Genomic DNA, 26,681 nt, shown 5'->3' on the forward strand with positions numbered 1-26,681 from the left:
CATCGGCTGTCGCGTTCGTTGATTGGTCAATGCGCGCGTTCCTTCCGCGCCGACCAATCCGATGGGCCAGACGAGAAGGCGGTGTTTTCAAATCACTCGTGTAAATTCGCCATACGATGGTAAGTCCGTTGCGATTCCGCCGATTCCATATCACGATTTGACAAGATGTAAGAGGTTATGTTCAAATCTAATATACAAATAATTTTATTTCAATGTTAATCGCGAGACACACACAAGCCGTTCGACAGAATATTTCATAGTAATTTTATCACTTGCTCGCGATGCACAAAATTTAATACTTTAAAGTTATTTAATTTTGTCACCATAACTCGGCATACCCTAAGAATTTGTGTTAACGGCAAGTACGTATAAATTTATGCAACTATTGTAGATAGAGTATTATGCTTCTTATTCGATTATTTCTAAATTGATAAGTTATTCGGCAAAGAGATATTACATGTAGCCATATTATTTATATGTTGCACCATAGTTGATATCAAAGATGGTAATCCATGTATGACAATCACAATTAAAACACAATAACAATTTTATATTTAGAATAAATATCTATATATATATATATATATATATATATATATATATATATTTTATCTATGATTTAATCAATAATATTAATATGTATTGTTAATTTGTACTATCATGTTACAATGAAAAAGATGTATGCTATATATTGCTTCATTTTCTGTCCATACCATATAATAATTCCTTCAGTGATTCTTCATTTATGGTTTGTAAAGTATCGGTGACTTTGTCACGATTGAAGGTTTGTCCTCTGTCTGAGTCTATTGTATTCATTTGCACATTGTCAGAAACTTGTGGAAAATTGGTATAAGAATCTATCGAATCTTCTTTACGTTTAGGTGAAGATACTCTCAAATGTTCCATTTCGAAGGTAGATGATGATATGCTATTTTCGAGAGGAGACATCACCATAGAGAAGAAATCATTTGTGCTTTTTATATCTATCTTTTCATTATCCGACTGTATTTTCTTAAATGATTCTGCGGATTCCTCGAGTTGTACAGAATTAAAGTTATTAGCATTCTTTGAATTTTTATTTGTATTATCGGAGTCTCTAAATTCCATGTTTTCTTCTTTTCTTTCGAGAGATACATTGTTTATCTCTGACTGTAATGCTAAAACATGTTGTCCTTGGGCGTTTATTATCAATACAAATTTGTTTTCCTCATTATCGACAGCGTTCGTCGTCGATTGGTTTTCTTCAAGGATATTGGTTTGTGGTCCAATTGCTTTGTCGTCGGCGTCTTGTGTAATTTTATCAAACTGCTGAGTGCCACTTGACATTTGTGCAGGACATTTATGAGTTCTTTGACTCACCTGTAAATGTAATTCATATGTGGAAATTATTAAAAGGCAAAAATATATGATTGAAATATTTTACAATTACTTTTTACCTTGTATCGAAAGCTTTTGCCACACACTGTGCATTTATAAGGCATCACTCCTGTGTGAATTCGACGATGGACTAAGTACGAAACACGCTGACGAAAACATTTTCCTGCAGAAATTAGTATGGCATTGTAAGAAAATTTCTCTCTCTTTCTCTCATTATTATCATATATAGCCTATACATTTACAAAAGGAATGTGCAACACTTTTCATGGGAATTACCTGCCTTTACTAATCACATCATGCACAGCACATCATAATGTTACAGACACTACACAAACAAAATAACAGTAATGTTAATTATTAGTTAATAACAAACAATGTGAGCGATAAATTGTTAATATCGTACTAACTCATATTTAATGAGCCTATAATATTCTCCTATAACATACCACATGTTTCACATCCAAATGGCTTCTCTCCAGTGTGAATCCTTTCATGATTGTGTAATGTTGAAAGTTCTTTAAATGATCTACCACATGTTGCACAGCTATGAGGTTTTTCATCCTTATGATAAAATCTATGCTTATGATATGATTGTTGAAAGGTGAAACTCTTGTCACATATTTTACATTTATATGGCATTTCACCTGAGTGTAAGCGTTTGTGTTTTTTTAGAAAATACTTAGTCGTAAATAATTTACTGCAAGTATCACATTCCCACTGTTTGCTTTCGTGGGTTTTCATATGTTGTATCACATGTTGCTCCTGAAACAAGAACATAAATGAGATTATTAAGAGCAGTTTGTATAAAAATTATGTTATAAACAAAAGAGAACAATATACTTACTTTCTTAAATCTTTTTCCACATGTAGGACAAGTATATCCAGTATCACTGGATGTAAGTTCAATTTGGCCATCTTTAGGAAAAGAACCTGTTACATATGAATAATGTGAAATTTGTTGTGTTTGCGTTTATTTACATATTATTATCCTAAATAATTAAATAAATTGTATATAATTTTACAATTACTTACCTAAATTATGTCCAAAATGTGCTACTCTCATATGTACCATTAAACTACCCCTCATTTTGAATACCTTAGAGCACAAATGACATGAATAATTTTTAACAACTTTCCCAGAGATATTATTTGAATTTTGCTCATGCACTAATTGTTTGTGTAAAGCCAAAATGTTAGTGTCGGGAAAGTGAAAACCACATATGTTACATCGTTCCATCTTTTCTTTCGATGTTATAGTTTGGAAAACTTTATTACATGTGTGGGATAACATTTTTCTATGTTCTAAGTTTTGATCTTGATATTCAGCATTTGTCTCGAGCACAGTCTCTCTTGTATTAAATGAACCTTCTTTGTCATTACATTTTTCTGATGATGCATTTGCACAAACTGGCATTATATCCTGAATTGATTGAAAATTTGAAAAATTGTTTTCTTTTTCAACTAAACTTAGCATCAGTTTTTCCTTTGTGACACATTGATTATTATTTGATTCACATTCTCTTTCAGTATCTCGGTAGATGTTGGTATCTGTACTTTCTGTCACTTTTGTCCCAGTGATTAGATCCGATATAGCTTTTTCTGCTTGTGTAGTTTCTGTGATTATATTTAAGTGTTTAATATTGTCATTACAAAAATATTGTGTTGTGCAATCTGTTTTTAATACGTCTTGTTGCAAATTTACAGTTGGTCTTAGTACTGCATTGTGATTTTCGTTTGATTGTGGAAAGATATTTACTTTTATTTCATCATAATTATAATCTGATATGAAACTGTGTTGGTTTGCATTTTTCACTGATAAATTTTGATTTTGTGTTTGAAGCTGTGAATTTACAATAGAGATATTGTTTTCTGTATTTGCTATACCAGCATTTGACTGTTCAATGCTATTGTTGTCATTTGTTGTTTGCATTTTGCCTGATTGTTGTATTTTTAATATGTTCCAACCTTGCGGAGCAACATTGTGCGCATTATGAACTGCAACTTGCTCATTGGCAATAACATATTTAGATGAATCTGCTGTATTATTACTCAGATCGATTGTATGACTAAATAAATGTATAGTTAATTTATCAATGCCTAAGAGCACTTCATTACAAACAGGGCATATAAGAGGTCGAGTTGCTACACTAACAAGGCCAGCTCGCAATGCATCAAGAGTTAAGAACCCAGGTTGAGAACACAATGGACATGCTAAGAGTCGTGCGCACATTTTGTATTTGTTGATTATATGATTATATTGTTTTAATTATGTATTATATATATATTTTTCAATCTCTATAAAATGTAATACACACATCTTTGCATTTATGTAGAATACTTTTTGGTTCGAACATCTTCCAATTTTTTTACAGGATAGTTAACCAAATATCGTGATCGTAAAATTCTAATGATAAATAATATGTTTGTGGAATTTAAAAAGTTGACATTGTGTAGTTTTATTAAAATTATTGGGGTTATACACTTGAATTTGACACAGTAATTTACAGAATAGAATTCAATGATGCATAATCTTTCATCTGAGATATTTTAATAAAATCTTATGAAATATTATAGTAAATTCTGAACACTGATGCTATATACATAAAATTCTCACACCTCAAGATCTAAATATAGAAAGATGGTTTAAGATATCTGTGCCGAATTCCTATGTATCTTTGTGGACTGTGTTGATGATCAAGAAGCTATATTTAGAAAATTGGTGGGATATTCAAAAGAATTAATCACAGTATATTAAATTAATATATGTATTAAATACCATTTGTATAACTTGTCAAACTTAAAAATTAATTATTTTATACAAAAAAAAAAAAGTTATCTTAAGTTTACTTTACTTATTACATTTATATGGTGAGCCATCTTTACAGCAATATTCTCTACCTGCAGATAGATTTGTATTTATCCATTCATCTTTACAATTCTTGATGAAAAGATAAGCCTGTAAAAAAAAAATATGCATAATATATTGAAATTATATAATTCGAGCGCAAAATATAATTCTGTTTTTATAATAAAAGAGAAAGAGAATTTCATAATATCATAATAAAATTAATTTATATGCAACACACCCTTTCTTTGTGACAGTCACGATCTAAAGAAGCACAAAGCATTGTCGAACTGTTTGGTAAATATTTTACTATCTGTAAAAAATAGTTTTATTTAATTATTAGTAATGAATATTTGAGTTTATAGAAAAATTACTTGATGTAGAAATGTTAAACAATATTTTAAAAACTCACAGCTTCAAGACATTTGCTAGTGCAAAGTTTGTTTCCAATAGTATTACATGGTACTGAATCGGGATGTTCATGAAGGAATGCAGGATATCCTTTAGGCTGTTCTTTGCTTCCTTTTGTAAATTGTCCACTTAAAAATACAGCACAGACACAGCCAATTCGCTCTTCACTTGGATTTGATGATTTAATATTTGTACCAATACTGTTAGTTTCTGCATAAGAATACGATATGCAAAGAGTCATCATCACTAATGCTAAAAACATTTTGACCTGAAATGTAAATTGCTGCAGTTAACAATGCTTTCTTTTCAATCTTATAATTCTACGTTAACTATTCTTCAATTTGTTGTAATAAATAACTTTGAGATATTATTTAAAAGGATAAAATAATAAGATATAATACCTCTAAGTTCTTTCTTCTTCAAGAAAATATCAGGATAATTAAATATCGATCGATGATTTTACTTGTATCCACTATAGAGAAAATTTCACTGTGTGTTACACCTCACAGAACTTCATTCAAATGCAATAAGACTGAGCCTTAAATCTTATTAAAGTCATTATGTTGCAACACATAAGAGGTCACACAGAATGCTTGCTAAGCAAAACTTCAGATTGCAGACATAGTAAGAATTCCACTTTAATCGTATTATGATTGGAATGTACACAACTGAGTAACAGGCAAATTTGTTTAATGAAGATTTCAATTATAGTCGAGCAACAAAATTGTTCTCTCATACTGAGAGTGTAAAAAGTAATTTATTGGTGAATTAATGATATGATCAGTTATATAAATATCCATGCTCCTCGTTTATGAAAACATAAATATAAGATGTTGATAAGAGATATTTATACAAATATCATATTAAAAAATGGAAAATTTTATTAATTCTTAACATTTTTATTGTTTTTGTTATAATGACATATTTACAGTGCTTTTCTCATAAGTTTTGCTTCTCCTTCCAATACAACTTTATCTCGATTAGCGATACACATATATATACATTTAATAATTTTTCTTACTGATACAATTTTTACTATTACTTCTACAGAATCTCCAGCATAACATGGTTTAGGAAATGCGAGATTTTGTTCAATAACTATAGTGCCTGCACCAGGTAACTTTGTACCGATTAATCCTGATACTAGGCCATTAAGCAAAGCACCGTGTACAATATTTTTTGCTGATTCAGTATGTATTGGATTATAATCACCTGTTAATTCAGCAAATTTAAGTATGTCACTATTTGTTACCACTTTGAAAACTGATACTTGATCTCCTTCTCTCAGATTGTTCATTGTTGTATTAGCAAATAATCTTATTTTGGGTGAAGTTTTCATAGAATGATTTTTGAGAAACCTAGTAAAGGATTGAATTAGATTCATAATTGTTATTTCTTACGTTTGTAGTTAAAAGTATGTAATTCATATAATTATTCTTAATTAATTAAATATGTGTGTAGAAATAGATTTAATCATAAGTATTTCTTCACTTCTTATGAATAATTTAATTATTTAATTATTCCTAGTTATTGGAAATTAATTATTGTCCTTTAACTTTATCTTTTCCACTTCACTTGCTTCACAATAATCATTTAGAAATATGATGGCTAAATTTTTAATACGGATATTAGTATCATGTGAAAATTCCAACATGCATTTAATTATTTCGGATGACGTTATTTCATTCCTCGATTCAGGTGTGATCAAAAACATCAAGGTAGAAATTGCCGACAGCACAATATCTTCATTTTGAGAAGAAAGTAACGATGATACCAACTCGACACCTCGATTGCGTAGGATATAAATTTTATTTATTGCATCTGAAAAAAGAATATTACATGAATAAAATAATGTAATATAATAATAATGATAAGTATTATGTGTGCAACTTTTCTGTTCCACTAAAGATACACTCTTACCTAAACATAAATTACACATACCACCAATGGCAAAACATACCAATTTTTGATTGTTTTCAGATAAGGTATCAAGAAATATATCAATTATTTGTAATTGTCTCATGTATCCATAATTTATAGGGTCATAAGCAAAGTTTGCCAAATTTGCCAGTACTTGCTCCTTTGCATCTAATAATTCAAAATAAAAGAGGACAATAATGATTTAATATTACTATATTCATCAAAAGATGACTACATTTGTATTATACAATATATTTATATTTTACATACTTTGTCTTACCTTTAGATTTAGTTGTCTTATATTCAATGGCTAAAAGCTTTAAAAAATCATAACGTCCGATACCATTCTTGCCTGTGCGTTGTATTAATCGTACTTTAGACGAGAACATTGAAGCTTAATATATGCAATTTATTGTTGCATACAACAGTATTCACTTTTAGATCTTCTATTGTATATGGTTAGGTTCTATTATAATATAAACACATGTACATAAAAACATATTTGTCATGAAAATATTTCATACAAAAATTACAAATATAAATTAAAAATATATAATCATACAAATACAAAATGAGATTCGATATATGTTACTAAACAGTAAATAATTTCTGCCATATAGTACTATATGTATAATATTTAAAAATTTTATGATAAACATACATCTCTTTGAAGATTAAACTTTATGTATTTCATACTATTCTTTCTTTGTAAATAATTAAATGCTGTCGTTTTCTAGGATTTGGGTTTCGTGTAAATAATATCCCACCGTATATCTACATATGTTTCGTTTGACGCTACGAAAGTTTCGAATCGTTTGATTGGCCAATCAAGTAAAGGAAGTGAAGATTTTTTGCTCTGATTGGTTAATCAGTCACTTCGATCCTTCCCTCACATAAACGGACAATATAAAGTTTAATTCGTACTTCTTGCAATTGAGACCTCAAATATGATTGGTGAATGAATCGAGTGGAATGACACATCGGACATACACACGTGGAACATACTTTCTCTCTATCTTTCCGTCGCTGCCGTGTTCTTCTCCAAGTAACGTAGATGGCTACGGTGGTGAAGTGGAAGTTGATGGAAATCATGGTTAACACATAGCCGGCATTCGACGTGTCCTAGCCTCCTAGCTTAGGCATTTGGTAGCGATTTGGTAATTTGTTTGCGCGCCGCTTGATTTTCGCAACGTGCACAGGATCGCCAGTATTTATATACACATATGGCGAACGCCACGTTGTGAGTATATTAATATAACGCGAATATGTATACTTATATACGCGTATATATCTCATCTCTTTCTCACTAATGCCCATGGAAATACGCAAAGGCGACAAAACATGCTGCCGAACAAGTCGTCACCATCATCGTCGTCGTCGTCGTCGTCCAGCACAGCGAACGCGAAGGTCATGTTCCCTGATAAGAGACCGACGACCAAGCAAATGAAATCGTCCACGCTGACGAATGCCGCTGGCCTCAGTTCTCTCATTACCTTCACCGTTCTCTTGCTCGCCTGGATTTCGGGTTTCGCCTCGCGGCTCTTCGCTGTCATACGTTTCGAGAGTATTATACATGAATTCGATCCTTGGTATGTATTCTAAGCCAATTATTTGCCGGTATTTTCTCGTCCCTGTGATTCCCGAATCCGCTATTATATCTGCATAGTGTAAAAAAAATGATAAACTTTTGTTTTTCTATTATGTAACGAAAATGTCTAATAAGTTGACTTGTAATATTTTGTTCTTATCTAAAAACACGGAAGGGAATTTGTATTCTCATTTAAAATCATATATATATATATGAAAACTTCTTAATGATCAATGATTGAATAAAATTGAATAATAATAGTCAGGATAAAATTTTTATTTTATTTCTGATTATTTATTAATTTTATTTTAATAAGCAAAAATAACTTTTTGTTATCAATAAGATGTTCGTACGATTAATTCAAATATATCTGAAATTTAGGTTTAACTACAGAGCGACAGCATACATGGTACAACATGGATTCTACAATTTTTTAAATTGGTTTGACGAACGAGCATGGTATCCATTAGGACGGATTGTTGGTGGAACCGTCTATCCTGGACTCATGATAACATCTGGATCGATACACTACATTCTGCACTCTTTAAACATACCAGTGCATATAAGAGACATATGTGTATTCTTAGCTCCAATTTTTAGTGGCCTTACTGCCATATCTACATATTTATTAACAAAGGAAATATGGAGTGCTGGAGCTGGCTTATTCGCTGCTTGCTTTATTGCCATCGTACCTGGCTATATCTCGAGATCCGTAGCTGGCAGTTACGACAACGAGGGGATTGCAATTTTTGCATTGCAAATCACCTATTATCTGTGGGTTAAGTCTGTCAAAACTGGTTCAATCTTTTGGGCGAGCGTAACTGCCCTCTCTTATTTCTACATGGTATCAGCATGGGGAGGCTATGTGTTCATTATTAATCTCATTCCACTGCACGTATTTGCATTGCTGGTCATGAATCGCTTTAGCAATCGGTTATTCACCAGTTATACAACATTTTATGTTCTTGGACTTTTACTGAGTATGCAAGTACCATTCGTTGGTTTTCAACCGATTAGAACTTCCGAACATATGGCAGCGGGTGGTGTATTTGGTCTCTTAATCTTTGTAGCAGCTCTTAGGTATGTATTATTTCAATTTATAACATTAGTTTATTAATTGTTACATTATTTGAAACTATTTATTTATTCGAGGAAACATTTCCTACAATATATATTGTAATATACTAATATTGATGTCTTTGATTCTAGATACTTAAGAACTGTACTTACCAAGTCCGAGATGAAATATTTCGGTGGTGTAGTAGCTGTAACAGCGACTATACTCCTGTTAATTTTGATTGCATTAACGTATGCTGGTGTTGTCGCTCCTTGGAGTGGTAGATTTTATTCGCTTTGGGATACTGGTTATGCCAAAATACATATTCCTATAATAGCATCTGTATCTGAACATCAACCGACAACTTGGTTCAGCTTTTTCTTTGACTTGCACATTCTTGTCACAACATTCCCGGTTGGTCTGTGGTACTGCATTAAGCACATAAATGACGAACGCGTCTTTGGTAAGAAATTGTAATGAAAATACTATATTTTAAGAGATATAATTAAAGATAAATAATATTCAATTTTTTTACAGTCATACTATATGCCATAAGTGCCGTTTATTTCGCTGGAGTGATGGTGAGACTTATGTTGACTTTGACTCCAGTAGTATGTATGCTGGCCGGTGTTGCTATCAGCAGACTCGTAGAATTATATCTCAAAGAGGAAGACAGGGACGACCGTAACGGTACTGAAAGCAATGAGGAGAGTGAAGAGGAAAGAGAGAGAAGTCCCGGTAGAGCGTTATACGATAAAGCCGGTAAATTACGTAGAATGAAGCATGAGAGGCCGAAAGGTAGCGGGGATGGATTAGGCGCCAATCTACGTAACGGCGTTATTATCGGCATGTTAATGTTATTGATGATGTTTACTGTGCATTGCACATGGGTGACCAGTAATGCGTATTCTAGTCCATCTATCGTTTTGGCTTCCTATAGTAATGATGGTGGCAGAGCCATACTCGATGATTTTCGAGAAGCTTACTACTGGTTAGCTCAAAATACGCCCAATGACGCGAGAGTTATGAGTTGGTGGGATTATGGATACCAGATTGCTGGTATGGCAAACAGGTATACAATAAATTTATAAAATTAATATGTAAGATCAATCATTAATATAACACACATTACTATGTATAAATTTTTTTGTAGAACTACACTCGTGGACAATAATACGTGGAATAATTCGCACATAGCTCTGGTTGGTAAAGCAATGAGCTCGAATGAAAGTGCTGCTTATGAAATTATGACATCTCTAGATGTAGACTATGTGTTGATCATTTTTGGTGGTATGATTGGATACTCCGGTGATGATATTAATAAATTCTTATGGATGGTCCGAATCGCCGAAGGCGAACATCCCCAAGATATTCGCGAGAGTGATTACTTCACCGAGAAAGGAGATTTCCGCGTGGACAAAGAAGGTTCTCCCACTCTATTGAACTCGCTAATGTACAAGCTGAGTTACTATCGGTTTGGAGATGTTAAAATAGACTATCGAACGCCTACCGGTTTTGATCGTACTCGTAACGTCGAAATAGGCAATAAAAACTTCCAGTTAACATATCTGGAAGAAGCTTACACTACTGAACATTGGCTTGTCAGGGTTTACAGGTAAATAATAATATTTACAATCACTTTGATTTATAATTTATCTTAAAGTATTATATCATCTTATATCTTAAAAAAATTTCTACATTAATATCAATTGCAAAATATCTCTGTAGGGTGAAAAAACCAGCAGAATTTAATAGACCAAGCATTCCGATCTCTAAACGGATTATTACGCGTCGCGCAAATGCGTATATTAGTAAAAAGGTTGGTATTTTTTTCTCTTATCTCGTAGCATAAGGAAAAATAGATTATATATATGTATATATATATATCTCATCTTGTGGTTTCTCGTATCGTTTTGCCATTTTCATCATCATACATCAGTTGATTTGGAAACGTAGTTGAAGTTATGGGGGGTCGGGCATTGATGTTTCAGACTGCACGGCGTAGACGAGGTTTCATAAAAGGCCGGCCAGTTGTTATTAAAGGACAGAAACCTCAACGACGAACGACGTAACGAAGATTCGCTAACTATTTCGTAACAGTTTGCAAATACAACTTTTGTAATAAAAGAATTACCGTCCCTTGGGTCTACCACGAACTATACCTCGAACTAAGAATTTAATATCGTCAAAAGAGAATTCAACCAGTTTGCAAAAAATAGAATACTTCAAACATATAATTTCTAACACTCAGAATACTTTGAAAAATCGATAGCTTTACAAATATTACTTTTGTAAGGCTTGTTTTCATCATATTGGCTTATATCACTTTGTGTTGCATTGTTATCTGATTCATTTTTTACAAGAATAAGTCGTTAATCATTTGTTATTGCATAATTATTTGCTAGTATATAAACCTTTAAAATAATCTTATAAATAATATAAATCTTTAAAATTTATTTTCTGTAATTAAGTCAATATTTATATGAATACATTCATTTAGAACAGATCATTTTTAGTAATATTTTTTTTGCGTTCTAGAGACGAATTGATTTTAATTCTTTTTTTATGAGTTAATTGCATTTTAAAGTCAATTTAAAAAACTTTCATCAAATTCATTCATCTGTTATCAAACAATTGTAACAAAATCTTGTGTAAATTGAAACTTGTAAGACATCTTATAGCTAGTCGACACATATTTATGTTACATATTGTGTTTATGCATATGATATATTGGGCGAAATTTGTCAAATAAGCAGACTTGCCAATTTTCAGCCGGAACAGAACGATTGAGTGTATCATGTGTACACAGTTTGTTGTATAGCACCTTGTTGAAAGATAAACATTTGTGATAACACAGTGTTGTTTACAAATATGGATTTAATACAAAAGCCTGTTTAATTTTTGTTTTACTTAAAAATAAAATAAGTAATATATTGCATTTTAAATAATTTTATAAATTTTTTATGATACAATGCAAATAACGATATTCTAATATATTACAAAATACATTACAATTTAATTTTTTTTATGTAACTTATTAATTTTGATAAATACTACAAATAATAATTGTGTATATAAAAGATAAAAAAATATTATAATCGGCAATATGAAATTTCTTATATTATCAATAAGTGAAGACATACACATATTGGGCTTTTCTAATAACAAAATAGGTTATATAGTTTTTTAAACACCAAAATTAATTGATATATGATCAAAATTTCATCAAACTTCAAAATATTTAATCTTATTCGTCAAATTTATCTTTATTTAAGTTTTATTATAGTCTTATTAGATTTATATTTCTTTTGCAAATATGTTAGTTTTAATCTGCAATAATCTGTAATCTTGTAAGTCGTATAAAAATTTAAAGCGATTTATACTTTTATAATAATCTCTTATTTCTTATATGATATACATTATAGATGTGCTCACAAGAAAAATCTGGAATGATTATTATATTTAAACGTAAATCATGAAATAATCCAATAATACAATAGAATCGCTTTTTTGCCAATGCAAATTGTGGAAAAAAATTTTTTTTGAAAGAAATACTAATTCTTTGCGCAATGAATATGTTATACAACACACGTACACATTATAATGATTTAAATACTTCAATTAGCGATATTTATATATTAATTATTTGTATAAAATTAGTAGATATAAAGTTGCAAAATTGTTATAAAGATAGTCGTAATTTTTATATTTTTAAATAGATGTCCTCGATTTAATTATTGTTATTTGGCATAAAACGATTAATAATAAGATTTTTCTCAAATCGGAAAATTTGATAATTCGACGATAGTGTTTTCTTCTGTATCTTCTCGCGAGTTATAAAATAGTACCAACAGTTGGATAACACGCGCACTCATCTCGTAATAGTTTCATTATCAATTCATCGTTATGTTATTACGCTATTTTGCGCAAACTATGCTGAAACGAATGGAAAGTTCGAGTTAGACGTAGTTGTAGGATAGTATAATGAATCCGATCAATTGCTATCGGTACACAAACAATCTCCTTGTATGTATGTTTTCCTAGCCTTTTAACGCGCTCGTATTTTATCGCACGTGTGGATATGAGAAAAAATCGCGCACGTCAATCGATGTATATATAGGTTATGTTATGTTAATCCGTAAAGTGCGGAAAAAAACTATCCCTTCTCGCTGCCGTCACGCGTACAGCAGGCCTTTGTTTGTCAAACATTCCTTGCTCATAGCATCATCAAAAATTAATCGACTTTCCGCGCGGCGTGGGAAACAGTAGAATCGCCGAATCCGCGGCGATAGTCGCGAATTCAGGGACTTTTCAGCTTCCGGGAAGAGCTGCTCGTGTGCACTCCGGCCGCCATTTTGCTTCCCCCGCACGTCTGACATGTCTTTCTAATGTTATTATCGATGAATATTGAAATTTGTGCGTGAAACTATTTCATTCTTTATTGTCCGAGGGGAGAGCGAGTTTCTCTAGTGGAAAAAAAAAAAAGATCGTGCCGCGCGTGCCTGATCGGCGAGACATCTTTATCGGGAACGATTTCCGTTGTCGTCCCAACCTCAGTCTACCACGGAACTGATACAGGTGTAGCCTCGCGATAACGATCATCGCGAGCGATTGAATCCATCGCCGAGCGCGAATATGCTGGAAAACTCGTACGAGGGATACTTCTGTCCGCGTCACTGAAGGACCCCGTCACTGGATTGTATCCTGTGCTTGTAACAGTGTACTGTTGTCGATGTAACGAGCTAACCTAACCAAAAAAAAACGCATCGTTGATCAAAGCGACGTCGCGTGTGTACGTGCTTATGTCAACAGTGAAGAGATCTCGTTCGATGATATGGCTCCGGTCACGCGTCTGAGATCGTCGAAAGGCAGAGATCTGGCAGTATTCACCGTCCCGATGTCTGCCCGATGCGCGACGCAGTTGCTCGAGCATGCTTAGGGCATGTTGGATGTAGACCACTACTACTATGAGAGGCAAGGATTGTTTTTATCCTGATCTAGCAATGGACTAAGTTCACGCTTACTGCTCGAACCAGGAAACTTTCATTCGCAATCGCATATACGCGACACGCAGACCTGAGTTTATAGTAACATATAGCTTTAAAGCAATGTTGATATGTATACACACTTACAATTGAAGTATTATCTTATACTTTGTAAGGATATTTTGTAAGTATACATTAAGTTATTATCGCAAATTGACACGTTTGTTCCATAAATCTTCTGTTTAATTTAATTAATGCAAATTCCATGACTTGTTTAATTATAGATATAAATATATATATATATGTGTAGGAGAAAAATACATTAGATATATAATGCATTAATATACTCAAGTGTGACTGAGGTATCGCGCAATTAATTTTTAATTTATTAAATCTTATAGTAACTTTTTGCTGTAAGTTATTATTCAAGCAGATAATAATACAAGCAAACAATAATAATAATTTGATTTTTTTTACTTGGTCAACATAACAACAAATATCTGTGATACGATATAATAAAACATATTTTTTAATTTTTTTTACGTACACACTCAGTATTATATTTTTAATCAATAATATAACTTGTATTATACTTGGATCTTGGCATATAGCGTGAACTAAGTTTTATCTAGATAGGAAGAAAGTTGATTTGGAGAGTTTAAGAATGCAGGTGGAACAGATCTGGACAGTAGCAGCAATCAATGAAGGTCCCTATTTCCGAAAACTCAAACATGGACAATAAATTGAAGTTTTCGGACCGCTTGAAGGCTTTGCTGAAAACTGAGGCTCATCAAGATGTTGATCCGTATATTTTCAGTGAACCAGAACCATTTGCCGCGGGAAGAAATGCCGCCACAGTGGTTCCATCTACAAATTCTGAAGTAATGCAAAGTTGTAAAAACAATAAGTCGAAAGGGAAATGCGTGAAGCAGAGAATAAGGATAGCGCCTGTACAAAACACAGGCTATAAGACCATTGGAGTTAATGCTACGACGGAAACAAATATTGAAGATGATATTAGGGAGAATTTGGATCAGAAATTTTCTAATGTAGTTCAATATAAACAGCGAAATATTGAAAATGTGCAAAGATTAAAATCTAGAAACCAAAGTCGGGACCATACTCTGTTGTATTATCCTAAAGCTGGGGATGAGATATTCGATAGCGATTCGAGCGAAGATGAGATGACAATCTATCAGCGTCATTGGTTCTCCGGCGAATCCGTTACAACATTAAATCGTGCAGCTCGGTTGTCTCAACTACGTTCGCAATTACAACGACAATTACTTCAATTACGTATTAATGGAACTGATACTGAAACTGTGCTACGGCAGAGGGTTCGATGTTTATTGGAGGCTGCTTTTGTAGATCCTGCTTCTACCGCAAGAGCATTAAGCGAATCTCCAAGTAAGAGTAAGGCGCTCGATGGACCGCTGTTAGTTGGTGGACCATGCGGAGCAGAAGGGTGTCAACAGACATCTTTGCCTTGTACCCGGCATTGTTCCCGTCATATTATGTTAAACGGAGATCAGCTTTTATTTGAGCATTGCACTGCCAAGTTTAGTGACAACACACAGTGTTGTGTTCCTGTGTTTGATGTCGCGCACGAATTACCTCTTTGCCCAGAACACGCAAGAAAGAGAGATAATTATCACCGTAAAATCCAAGAGTCTAAACCAAAGAAAGCACGTAAAAAACCAGCTTCTCCCACCATCCCAGCAAGGCCTAAACCTAAATCTAAGCCGAAGAAACGCAAACGGCCGCCCTCGAATAAACTAGAGACTAAGGGAGCCGCATTGATGCACGAGGAGAGTCATTACATGAGCCAAATAAATTGTAGTGAATATCATACCAAGACATTAAATAACTTGAGTGTTCCGCAAGGAACTTCAAATTCGTCTAACTTAAATCTAGGATTGGGATTAGGCTCCCTTGGGGGATTGAGTGGAGGCCTTAAAGTCGAACTTGGAGATAACGAAGTATTCGCTTCTTTGGATTCTGCTGAACATGACTTTGGCACTGTGCTCAATAACTTGCCCCCAGATGCTTTCAACGATTTGTTTATCGGTAATTATATAATTATATATCTCTATTCTCTATACTTTGTAAATTTCAAGAGATTAGAGGATTTATTATATTTCTTTTCATAAAATAGTAGAGATGATTGTGCAAGATGTTTTAATTTGTAGAGGGTAGGAATGGAGATTATGAACCATCTAGAGAAGAAGAGGAGGAATTACAACGAGCTTTGGAAGAGGTTGATAAAGATGTACGAAATTTGGAGAGAATGGGACAAACGCATGGACTTTTAGAGCCGGCTTTGCTCGCTCAGCTTATGTCGGATATTGCCTCGTAGCCCCACTAATTCTAATGTAATAATTTTTGAAAATAAGTTCGCGTGTGTTCCTTGTAATGTAGAAAAGAAGTACTGTTTGTGTCTGTGCTGCTAAACGTAAGATTGCGTTATAGACTGTTATAGCCACGCAAGTCCGAGATAATGGCAGGGATTGACATACAGAAAGTAACAAAAAAAGGAGAAAAAAAACAATAGCAAACTTATAAATTTAGTATAAACAACATATTAGGTACAATACCACAGGTAGATTTATGTCGAACGAGTAGTAATGTAAAAACCAAGAATTCCATCCTTTTTGACAAATAATCGCGGACATTTTACGTCATCATCATAATACCTGCAATATATTTGTAGCTTATTTGCAGATACTTTAACTTGCACTTTAAAAATTTGCTTAGAAAAATTGTTGTAGCTGTAATTATAATACTTGCAATCATTTTTGAGAGTACAGAGTGTATGAAAAGAAGAGAAGAAAATAGACAAATGTCATATAAATGGTTCAGAATAGATTCCAACACACATAAATCAAACAAGAAAAATACATAGTTATCATTTTTATACGCAATTTATTTTTACTAAAACAAAGAGCAGAATTATTTAAATTATCTTATTAATGGCTCCCATATTTATTGAACTACATATAATGTCTAGCTAATTATTAATTACTCAAATAATAGGTACAAAGGTATTTTTATGACTGATTTGTAATGATTTTATCTGTTATTGATTATACTATGCTACAATTGTGAAAAAAATATTTTGGTTTACAAACCGCATATCTGTGGTTTATCACAGAATTTAGCTATCAATTAAATAAAATTGGACACACGAATAATGTAATAAATGAAGAAGAAATATTTGGTGTTTATATATAACATTATATATCATTTCATTATTACAATGAATAGTTCCGTAATAGAATTATGCATTAATTTACAGAATGAGAAAATTGGGATTTGCATTATTTTCTTAATAATGGATGATTCTTGATTTGGAACATCTTATGCAGATATCATATATTGAGACTATATATCCGAATTTGATTTAAATAAAATATATTTAAATACATTTTTTCACACACAATTTAAAATTCTCATAAAACTGTGTGCATAAAATATTTATACAAACACACGACTGAATTTATAAAAAAAATATACATATGTCTACATAAATATATATATATATAATATACACGTACATATATATATGTATATAAACATACAAATAATTACATGTCCTTTTTTTATTATTTGATCACTGCAGTAGCATAACTAAATAACCACATTAAATATGATTATTTAATCACGTTCTATATATAATGATATGTGCATAATCAATATTATTGCTCTCTCTTTGCCCATATTCTGTATTATATTCATGTAGACAAATGTTCAACTATGAATGAATAACTATACTATTTAAGTGAGATGCAAACTAGCGAAAAGTGCCGAAAAAATTTCATTTTTCAACATTGTTAATTATGTGACACGTGCTTTGCAGCCTTAATGAAAAAATGATACGCTATGTAAAGTATTAGCTGAGTAAAGGAAATATTGTGATCACACATATATTTCAAAAAAATACTTTTCAGAATAATTGTTTGAGGAGAGAATTTTTTACGAGATATAGAGGCACAGATTCTGAAAGTAAAACTAGATTGGTGTGAAATGTCGCGTTGGATGGCTGAATCATTTACTGCCATTTGACTTCTAAAGTATCGCATGTGCATAGCAGTAAATTGTTATAACTCCGTACATAATAGTAGTAATATAAAATGGACAAAATGCGCATACATATAATATGGATAATCATAACTTTAATACATATCGTAAAGCGTGAAAAAAGACGAGAGGGATACTCAGAGTGTCGTGTATTACGAAAGTTAGTTATCATTAAAATAAAAAATTATGAAAAGCATTTGTTATACGCGAATATGTGTGTGCAATAACAAACAGATTGAATTTTTGAAATCTAGTTTTTATTATCAAAATCGCTGTGCCAAATAATGAGATATAATATCTCTTCTTTTTTTTTTATGTTACGATAATGTGTGTCACTTATTCAAACGAAACGGGTCGTATAGGAGTAAAGCGTACTTCAAATGATGACTATTCAGTTGAATATCAGCGATTATATAAAAGGCGCGAAAAACAAGTGTATTACATGTAAATGCAAATGGAAACAAAATAATTTACAGATCGATCTGGGGAAGGATTAAATTAATGTCGTATATAGTGTATTGTTACTACATATATTGGTAGCAAGTAGAGATACAATAATTATTTATGGACAAAGGACAATGCCGAATTTAACCGTAACATAAGTGCATTGCTTAAGATGTATATGTGTATCTTCTTGTAAAACAGCAGCATTACTCTTGATTAGGTATCACTAATTATATTAAGCATATTTTTTATATTGTGTTACTTAGTACTCAGTTTATGTCCATCCTCATTGTTCATATCCTAACGATAAAATATCGATTTATTGTTACTCGAAATAGCCAAATTTTTATTTTCAGCATAGCATTTTTGTATCGAAAGAGATAATGTAGCAAACAGTGTATATAAATGTATAATTAATTTTATTTTAGAATCGATATTCAAGTTTGTATTTATGTACATCAATATAAGTACCATTTTTTTATTTTTTCTCCGAAATTCTCTCGGCACATTCTACATATAGTATTATTTTCTGTTCTGTAGTAATATGTTTTATTCTGATGCTCAATCTATAGTGGTTGCTATAGAATAAGTATCAACCGTTTTACGTTCGCGTCGTTTTATTTCTCGAAGAATCCATTTTTTTCGGGCTACTTGACGAATCTTATCATATCTCTCTGTTGATATCTCAAATTTTTTCATTGGCAATTCCTCGATTGATATAGTAGACTCGCGGAAAGACAATCTTTCAATTTTTTGAATTTGTTCCTTTGAAGGAGAGATTTATAATTTTTTCTGTATATCTAGTTAAGATTTTCATATTTCTGTATACACTAGAATGATAAGACTTACAGCTAGTTTAGCCATAGGGACACTTTTTCGCATTTCCAATATTCTCTTATCGAGCGCATCAATTTCTATCGTTTCTACTTTCGGCTCCTTTTTTTCGTACGGCATCAACATTATATCGTAATCCGAACGATTGTGACCCAGTATTCCTACTTTAATGTCCATTAGAGGTAGCATTTCCTCCTCGATAAGAAGAGCATTTTTTAAATAAGCAATTTTCGGATCGCGTACGTCGATGTCAAGTATACCTTTAAATAAAAAAATATGACGATATAATTATTTTTGCTACAAAATATAGCTATCAACTTTTTATAACATAAAAAATTATATATATTATAGTTTAATAATAGACTAAATACACAGTAGAATGCAATACCTAATGATAAGAGACGATAATCGCAATCCGTATACATCAATTCGTGAGGTAAAGGAGAATTTCGGAGTAATCGACTTTTTAATGCAATTTTATATGAGCCATGCAATATACGAATATCATCCTCTAGCATATCCTGAATAAGTCGACTACCGCTTTGCCTTTGTGCAGTATTGTACGCTTCGGTTCGAAGTAGTCTATGCAATTCTAATTCTGCGAAAAATATATATCGCTGCAATAATTACTTTTCAAAATATAATTATAGATATTGTATAAGATATCTGACAGATTATATATATATATATATATGTGATGAATAATCAGAAATTCATCAGATATCTCACCGATCAAATTGTAATGTTTGCGTTGCAACGCTATCCATACAACTCGATGGGCCGTGCTTATCAAAGATTCAAAGATCCTTAAATCTTTCTCGCCCTGCGATTGCGTGATCGTCCGTTTCTTGCCGGCCATCATATGATGATACTGCGGCCCGCTCTGGCAACCCAATATTAAATCCGCATATTCTCTACCCAAGATACAGCGAAGGGCTCGCAATTCCTCAGCATACCGGGATCTGTGTCCACGCGCCAATGGATTCGGCGCCTTTTTCATGGTAGCGGCCCGCTCCTGCATCAAGTCTTCCCATATCTCTATATAATGTTGGAAATAGATGATCAACGCCCTTAAAAATCGATCAACGATCGCCAAGTGGAAGAAGTGTATGAATTGAGAACTGACGGGTGTTATGAGCAAAAAGAGTACAAGATCTTTGATATCTTGCAAAATAATAACATCCGGTTCGTTCGGCATCACTTTTCTCAGGTAATGTTTCCGAAATTTAATCTGTAAATGAATATGATATTAATAAGTAAAAAATTCTTTCGATTTTAGTAAAATATTTAAGATACATTTCAGCCTGCTGTATTGCTTAATCTTCACCTTTTCACTATCATTCAACATTTCCCGATAGTTCAGAATTAAATACGCGTGTGGACAATAAATTTTCGACGCATGATCGGCAATAGCTTGTTTCTTTCGTCTCTTAATTTCATCTTCTGTCTTTACCACTCTAATCAATATAATATAATTAGAATTTGCACGGATGAAAAAATTCGCTGATACTTATTTAATATTAATATCGGTCTACAATATTTTAAAGTTAATTTAATCAGCAATTATTGCATGAACACATTGCATGAAAAATTGCAATAAAAATTCATTTAAAAATATCTAAGTAAAAAAATATATACTTATAATATAAGATATGCAATATTAAATTCTATGACAAGTAAATATTATAGTTCGAAAATTAGAGCAAAAAATATGATCTAATGAAGTTATGGGGAAAAAATTAATGTTTTAAGTATATATAACAAAGTAAATTCTGTGTCACATTTAAAGAATGTTTTAAATAATACCATTACCCCAATAAAATTAATCCCTCCGAAATTTCATCCCAAGCAAAGTATCTTTCACTCATATCTGGATATCATATTAATTATGAAAATACTCTACAACTTTCTTTACAATAGTTTATAATAGATTTTCAGGTTATCAGTTTCTAGAAATTGACATGTTCTCCTCCTAATCTAGTGAAGGTATAACAAAGTCGAATTATTGATTCTAGGAAAAGATAGATATACATATATGTAACTACATACATACATACATACTTTAAGCATTATAGTATTCAAAAATTGGAATTAGATTTTTTTTTATACATGATTTAATTAAACAGTTTTCATCAAATTATATAAGAATGTATTATTATAGACACAAAATAATATCACATAATGTGTAAGATTCATGCAGAATTCAAGATATATCTAAATTAAGATTCTAAGGAAATATATTTATACATATATTCTTTGTGTTGAACATTATTTATTTATATTATTACAATTTGCATTATAATATTTAAACACTTTTCTTTGTTTCATCCTTTTTTTTGTAGAAAGGAAGAGAGTCTAAAACTGGTTTGTCCTCGGGAAATATTGGCTCGGCTGGTAGTTTCCAAAAATCGTTAACAAAAATTTGTCTAGCTACATCGCTCGTCCAATGATGCACAGAACATCTCACCTTTACTTGCTCGCGATTATTAATTGTGATAGTTATATAAAATTCCTTTCCTTCTATATCCAGATTTGGTCCAGATATTGGTTTTTGGGGCATCGTTATAGTGTCTTCAGGCACAAAAATACCGACTTTGCGAAAACTTGCTCTTATATGCCATTTTTCCAATGTCCATGGTACATCTTTCGACATTACAATCGATATCCTCTTTGGTGATAGATATTTAATTGTTCTCTCTACAGAGGCAGAACTAAAAGGTGTTTTGTCCTGTTGATCCATTGCTAATTTCGTATATTTTTCAATATTCTCGGGGGTAGCGTAATCCGCTAATTTTGGTAATAAAAGCGTTGGATATGCCTTATTTGGATGCATTGACACTCTAGTGCCTGCATTACCAAGTCCTGCGACATATTGAGTTAAGATCAAATCAAGCGGTTCCTTCCTCTTTGTATTTGTATCTTCAACAAGTTCATAAATAAAATGTCTGCTCTTCAAGCGATGCGGTCTGCCTTTTGTTTTATGAAGAGGAACTTCAGTTCTTCTTTTAAGAATGAAGGTATTCTGTAAGAATATACAAATAGTATAAAAATATAGATTTTATACAAACTGTACATGCAAAAATTTATTAAATCAATCTATTATCTCATAATCCATAAAATATATAATATATATATATATATAAATTATATTATGTATTTATAATATTTAAAAGAAGATTACCCGTGTTTGTTGTGATAAATAATTTGTTTTGTTCAGTAAAGTAGGCGTTGCCAACGCTTTTACATGATTCATAAGTAATTTCGGAAATTTCAACATATTTATATTCTTCCACTTATTAAAATATTCCAAATAATAAGAAAATTCTTTCAATAATGTATAGCAATGGCTGAAAGGATTAATTAGATAGGTTAATTTGACAAGAAAAGAATATAATAATTATTTTACACTTGTATCTGTATTATCTAATTAGTTTAGAATCTAATTTTACGATTTAAATGGAATTGTAAATAAAAACTTATTTTATAAGCGTTTACTGTATGCAGTATGTGCGGTAACCTAATATCAAGATTATCTTTAAGGGTGTATTCAAAAATTCTTCTCATGGAATAGAATATTTAATTGACCAATCAGGAGCAAAGATTTCTTTGTCGCTATTTTACTCTACGAGTAGAATTTTCGAACGCACCCTAACCAGGATGTAAACACGGGAGTAATTTGACAGAGTCCATGCGTATACTTAATTTAAAATTGGATTTTAAAAAGTATCACGCAATTTAAAAGTCTAAGATTGTAAAAAAATTGATTAAACCTAATATTTATATCATATTGTTAATTTAATATGGATGGTCATTCATTACCGTCGGTGGAAATTTTGAAGTGTGCTTTACCAAAACTTCAAAAACCTATATTGTTTCGGAATATGCTGCGAAATTCCGATGGTTCATATGAATGGAAATTGCTCAATTGGAGTTTTTCAGATCTCATTGAAAAATTCGGAGATAAACAATTACCATTTCGAGTTGGCGATTATAATAAGTGTACGGTGAGTTACATACATATATATATATATATATATATTGTATTATGTGTTCGTTTTTGTTCAATTTTATTTTATTTTATTTATATTTTTCGTATTTATTCTTTTGATGATTTTATTAAGAATTTAATAGAAAATGTGACTAATGGTTTTATTTTCAATCTATTTTTATCAGCATACTCTTCAGCATCATCGTCAACGCACAAGTCCTCCTACAAAACTTTGTAAATTGACACTGCAAGAGTTTTTTATAGCAACAGGTGGTATGACAAAAGAAGGATATGATAAGTGGCTTTATTGTGACTACAAACATATGATGGAATTTAGTGATAAGCCAGAAATTATCGAGTCTTTTAATTGGCTCAAGTTTGGTTTTGATAAAGAATTTGGAAAAAATGGGTTGTACTCTACTATTTGGATCGGAAGCAAAGGTGCTCATACTGATTGTCATTGGGATACCTATGGTTACAACTTGGTGGCACAAATACATGGCAGGTTTGTAAATGTAGTTTGTTAAATTAATTTGTAGTTTCTAAATATATCATGTTCTTCAGTTGTTTGTTTCAATATATATATATATTTTTTTTTATATTAAGCTTGTTTTTCTAGGAAGCTATGGTTGCTTTATCCACCAAGTGATTCTTTGATACCAGTTAGAATTCCTTATGAGGAATCAACTGTATATAGTAAAATTGATATTTATTGCTTGAGTATGGAGGAGAGAGAACTTTTACTGAAAATCCCAGATAAACCAAAATTAATAATCCTTGAACCTGGGGATGTTTTGTTTGTGCCTAATGGCTGGTGGCATTATGTGGAATCTTTAGATAATATTACTGTGAGTGTTAATGTATGGGGAAAATTAAAAACAGACAATAGAGCACGAGTCAAGGAAGCTCTTGTTAAATTAATAGTAGGCAAGATGAGAAAAAAAAACTATAAGCAGTTTAAGAATAAAGTAATTATATATTATATAAGAGAAATTATATCTTTTAAAAAATATGAATATTTTTGATTAAATACAAATAGGATTTGTTTAACTAATTTATAGTATTATCTCTTTTTCTTAATAGATTGAATATGTTGTCACTGAATGCATAAAAGAAGAGGAAAAGGAAAAAAATAAGAAAATAGAATTACCTCAAGAAACACCTTTAAAAAAATTTAAACCTACTATATGGACAGCAGAAGATTTAGCTGAACAATATCCTAATTATATTGAGATGTTACATGATGCAGAAGAACATGAATTTAAAGAATTTATTGAAGAAAGACTGAAAAGAAATAAAGAAAAATATTCGGCGGATGAAAAAACCACATCCGAAGATGATATATCTAATCCTCATTATGACTCATGTTTAGAATCTGTTATTAATGCTTTATGTCATCCAGATGTTATTAGTAAAGCAGCACAAGTATTATTAGAAAGACATTATTGATATAATGTATATAATCAATTAATTTTTAATAATATAAATTTGTACATATGTAGAAATATACACACACACACACACACACAGATAGTTTTAAATATTCTTATCTGTAGCAAAAAATTTGCAAGTTTTATTCCAGTCCATCAAATAATTTAAAACATGATGTGCCTCGTGTATATCTCGTTTTTCCATGATATAATTCTAATTCTTACATCTCTAATTCATACATCTCTAAATATACATATTTCTTAATTATGTTATTTTATTTATGAAACATATATCAATTCCCATACGTTTATATATATATAATAATCTAATTGTAAGTATAAATGTATAATGTGTGTATATATATATATATATATTATATGAGCTAATATAATACTAATATAAGCTTACTATATATATATATCGTATATTGTTAGATTATTATATATGCAATTAAACGATGACATAAAACATAAATCATAAATACACTAATACACACAAAACATTTGATAATTCCTTACATGTTACTAACCGTGCACGTTATCAAGTGCGCAATTACAAAATTTATTGATATAGAAATCAAATGATTAAATTAATAAAAAAGAATAACATCACATTAGGATCAGTTTTTAAAAATTAGTTTTGTAATATAAATAATTTTTTTTTACATATGTGTAAAAAGAGAAAGATAATAGTTGAAAGCTGCTTGAGAAATGTGTATGGAGGTTAGAAACGTTCAGAAACATCTGTCAAGTTTGAAGAAAGTCTATTCACAAATATTTATCTCTCAATGATCTGAACATTGTAGGATAATTAGTGATTGATAATGGGTCTGTTAACCGTGTTGAAAAAATTGAAGCAGAAGGAAAAGGAGATGCGAATTTTAATGTTGTACGTATTCGCATTTGTGTATCTACTTTATATATTCAGTTTGTGGTTAGCTTACGCGTTGACAGGTTAAATAAATTTCAGTTCAACTTAACTTTAGATATTAGAGAATTTAATGAATACAACTTATTTCTTTTAGTAATATATCATATATTAAATTTTTTTGTATTCTAATGCGGACATTTATTATTGCAGGGGTTTGGACAATGCGGGCAAGACAACAGTGTTGAAAAGACTTAATGGTGAACCAATAGATACTATATCACCCACGCTTGGTTTCAATATCAAGACATTAGAACATCGCGGATACAAACTCAATGTATGGGATGTGGGTGGACAGAAATCACTGCGTTCATATTGGAGAAATTATTTCGAATCTACAGATGGACTTGTTTGGGTAATAGATAGTGCGGATAGAAGGAGATTGGACGATTGTAAAACGGAGTTATACAAGCTCTTGCAAGAGGAGAGATTAGAGGGGGCGAGTCTCCTTATATTTGCCAATAAGCAAGATATGCCTGGTGTATTGTCTGCATCTGACATAGCAGAAATTTTGGAATTACCTAATATAAAAACTCATCATTGGCAAATCTATAAATGTTCTGCTGTGACAGGTGAAAATCTAGTCGATGGTATCAATTGGATCGTGGATGACATTGCAGCGAGAATATTTTACATAGATTAGATTAAATTTACAAATTAATATTTCTTACCTCATTAAATGCAAAAATAATACTGAACTAGTTTTCGTGAAATAATACTTATATTATGTTGTGAAACTAATATGTAATATAATTATTAAAAGATTACAAAATCTTTAAAAATTTTTCTTGTTTAGA

General features: G+C 31.4%; 10 protein-coding genes and 1 long non-coding RNA gene across 17 annotated transcripts; 5 read left to right on the top strand and 6 right to left on the bottom strand.

The window, feature by feature from the left end:
- Nucleotides 1–135: 135 nt before the first annotated feature.
- Nucleotides 136–3,691, top strand: LOC138935363 (uncharacterized). The gene is made up of 2 exons (XR_011447236.1): nt 136–362; nt 3,499–3,691. It is a non-coding gene; the product is annotated as an uncharacterized lncRNA (long non-coding RNA).
- LOC138935359 (zinc finger protein 286A) lies at nt 623–3,734 on the bottom strand. 2 transcript variants are annotated; one of them, XM_070299841.1, is made up of 6 exons: nt 3,262–3,734; nt 2,410–2,991; nt 2,222–2,307; nt 1,824–2,139; nt 1,437–1,540; nt 623–1,359 (listed from the first exon to the last, which is right to left on the bottom strand). In XM_070299841.1, exons 1-6 carry the CDS (start codon nt 3,605–3,607, stop codon nt 697–699), a joined length of 2,097 nt encoding a protein of 698 aa, XP_070155942.1. In that variant the 5' UTR covers nt 3,608–3,734; the 3' UTR covers nt 623–696. The 2 variants fall into 2 exon arrangements, with proteins under 2 accessions (XP_070155942.1, XP_070155941.1); XM_070299840.1 differs by having other exon boundaries at nt 2,410–3,734.
- Nucleotides 3,735–4,169: 435 nt separating this feature from the next.
- LOC138935362 (follicle cell protein 3C-1-like) lies at nt 4,170–5,928 on the bottom strand. Of its 2 annotated transcripts, XM_070299845.1 has the most exons (5): nt 5,846–5,868; nt 5,035–5,105; nt 4,635–4,901; nt 4,464–4,535; nt 4,171–4,333 (listed from the first exon to the last, which is right to left on the bottom strand). In XM_070299845.1, the coding sequence occupies exons 3-5, from the start codon at nt 4,893–4,895 to the stop codon at nt 4,226–4,228; spliced, it is 441 nt and encodes a 146-aa protein (XP_070155946.1). In that variant the 5' UTR covers nt 4,896–4,901; nt 5,035–5,105; nt 5,846–5,868; the 3' UTR covers nt 4,171–4,225. The 2 variants fall into 2 exon arrangements, with proteins under 2 accessions (XP_070155947.1, XP_070155946.1); XM_070299846.1 differs by lacking the exon at nt 5,035–5,105 and having other exon boundaries at nt 4,170–4,333; nt 5,846–5,928.
- Nucleotides 5,317–6,127, bottom strand: LOC138935361 (hydroxyacyl-thioester dehydratase type 2, mitochondrial-like). The gene has a single exon (XM_070299843.1). The coding sequence runs from the start codon at nt 6,015–6,017 to the stop codon at nt 5,559–5,561; it is 459 nt and encodes a 152-aa protein (XP_070155944.1). The 5' UTR covers nt 6,018–6,127; the 3' UTR covers nt 5,317–5,558.
- On the bottom strand, nt 6,059–7,373 carry LOC138935360 (armadillo repeat-containing protein 7). Its single transcript, XM_070299842.1, has 4 exons — nt 7,215–7,373; nt 6,834–7,019; nt 6,554–6,721; nt 6,059–6,454 (listed from the first exon to the last, which is right to left on the bottom strand). The coding sequence occupies exons 2-4, from the start codon at nt 6,940–6,942 to the stop codon at nt 6,171–6,173; spliced, it is 561 nt and encodes a 186-aa protein (XP_070155943.1). The 5' UTR covers nt 6,943–7,019; nt 7,215–7,373; the 3' UTR covers nt 6,059–6,170.
- A 181-nt stretch (nt 7,374–7,554) lies between these two features.
- Stt3b (catalytic subunit 3B of the oligosaccharyltransferase complex) lies at nt 7,555–12,050 on the top strand. 3 transcript variants are annotated; one of them, XM_070299838.1, is made up of 8 exons: nt 7,555–7,793; nt 7,885–8,142; nt 8,523–9,221; nt 9,351–9,661; nt 9,736–10,270; nt 10,352–10,813; nt 10,927–11,017; nt 11,155–11,237. In XM_070299838.1, exons 1-8 carry the CDS (start codon nt 7,777–7,779, stop codon nt 11,179–11,181), a joined length of 2,400 nt encoding a protein of 799 aa, XP_070155939.1. In that variant the 5' UTR covers nt 7,555–7,776; the 3' UTR covers nt 11,182–11,237. The 3 variants fall into 3 exon arrangements, with proteins under 3 accessions (XP_070155939.1, XP_070155940.1, XP_070155938.1); XM_070299839.1 differs by having other exon boundaries at nt 7,556–7,793; nt 11,161–11,245; XM_070299837.1 differs by having other exon boundaries at nt 7,564–7,793; nt 11,190–12,050.
- A 1,117-nt stretch (nt 12,051–13,167) lies between these two features.
- L(3)l1231 (lethal (3) L1231) lies at nt 13,168–17,661 on the top strand. Of its 2 annotated transcripts, none has more exons than XM_070300407.1 (3): nt 13,168–14,172; nt 14,847–16,250; nt 16,373–17,661. In XM_070300407.1, exons 2-3 carry the CDS (start codon nt 14,885–14,887, stop codon nt 16,537–16,539), a joined length of 1,533 nt encoding a protein of 510 aa, XP_070156508.1. In that variant the 5' UTR covers nt 13,168–14,172; nt 14,847–14,884; the 3' UTR covers nt 16,540–17,661. The 2 variants fall into 2 exon arrangements, with proteins under 2 accessions (XP_070156508.1, XP_070156507.1); XM_070300406.1 differs by having other exon boundaries at nt 14,854–16,250.
- A 1,148-nt stretch (nt 17,662–18,809) lies between these two features.
- On the bottom strand, nt 18,810–21,500 carry LOC138935418 (protein phosphatase 1 regulatory subunit 36). Of its 2 annotated transcripts, none has more exons than XM_070299982.1 (6): nt 21,351–21,500; nt 20,866–20,995; nt 20,268–20,769; nt 19,927–20,136; nt 19,554–19,798; nt 18,810–19,004 (listed from the first exon to the last, which is right to left on the bottom strand). In XM_070299982.1, the coding sequence occupies exons 1-6, from the start codon at nt 21,404–21,406 to the stop codon at nt 18,963–18,965; spliced, it is 1,185 nt and encodes a 394-aa protein (XP_070156083.1). In that variant the 5' UTR covers nt 21,407–21,500; the 3' UTR covers nt 18,810–18,962. The 2 variants fall into 2 exon arrangements, with proteins under 2 accessions (XP_070156083.1, XP_070156082.1); XM_070299981.1 differs by having other exon boundaries at nt 18,933–19,469.
- A 302-nt stretch (nt 21,501–21,802) lies between these two features.
- On the bottom strand, nt 21,803–22,971 carry Mrpl9 (mitochondrial ribosomal protein L9). The gene is made up of 2 exons (XM_070300162.1): nt 22,720–22,971; nt 21,803–22,560 (listed from the first exon to the last, which is right to left on the bottom strand). The coding sequence occupies exons 1-2, from the start codon at nt 22,813–22,815 to the stop codon at nt 21,844–21,846; spliced, it is 813 nt and encodes a 270-aa protein (XP_070156263.1). The 5' UTR covers nt 22,816–22,971; the 3' UTR covers nt 21,803–21,843.
- A 229-nt stretch (nt 22,972–23,200) lies between these two features.
- Nucleotides 23,201–25,182, top strand: Hspbap1 (HSPB1 associated protein 1). Its single transcript, XM_070300216.1, has 4 exons — nt 23,201–23,542; nt 23,712–24,031; nt 24,146–24,494; nt 24,610–25,182. The coding sequence occupies exons 1-4, from the start codon at nt 23,339–23,341 to the stop codon at nt 24,973–24,975; spliced, it is 1,239 nt and encodes a 412-aa protein (XP_070156317.1). The 5' UTR covers nt 23,201–23,338; the 3' UTR covers nt 24,976–25,182.
- Nucleotides 25,183–25,499: 317 nt separating this feature from the next.
- Nucleotides 25,500–26,681, top strand: Arl2 (ADP ribosylation factor-like 2). Its single transcript, XM_070300046.1, has 2 exons — nt 25,500–25,845; nt 26,038–26,681. Exons 1-2 carry the CDS (start codon nt 25,781–25,783, stop codon nt 26,525–26,527), a joined length of 555 nt encoding a protein of 184 aa, XP_070156147.1. The 5' UTR covers nt 25,500–25,780; the 3' UTR covers nt 26,528–26,681.

Source organism: Polyergus mexicanus, unplaced genomic scaffold, assembly GCF_030449975.1.
Source record: "Polyergus mexicanus isolate NDT 795.1 unplaced genomic scaffold, iyPolMexi1.0 SCAF_8, whole genome shotgun sequence".
Classification (NCBI taxonomy): Eukaryota; Metazoa; Arthropoda; class Insecta; order Hymenoptera; family Formicidae; genus Polyergus; species Polyergus mexicanus.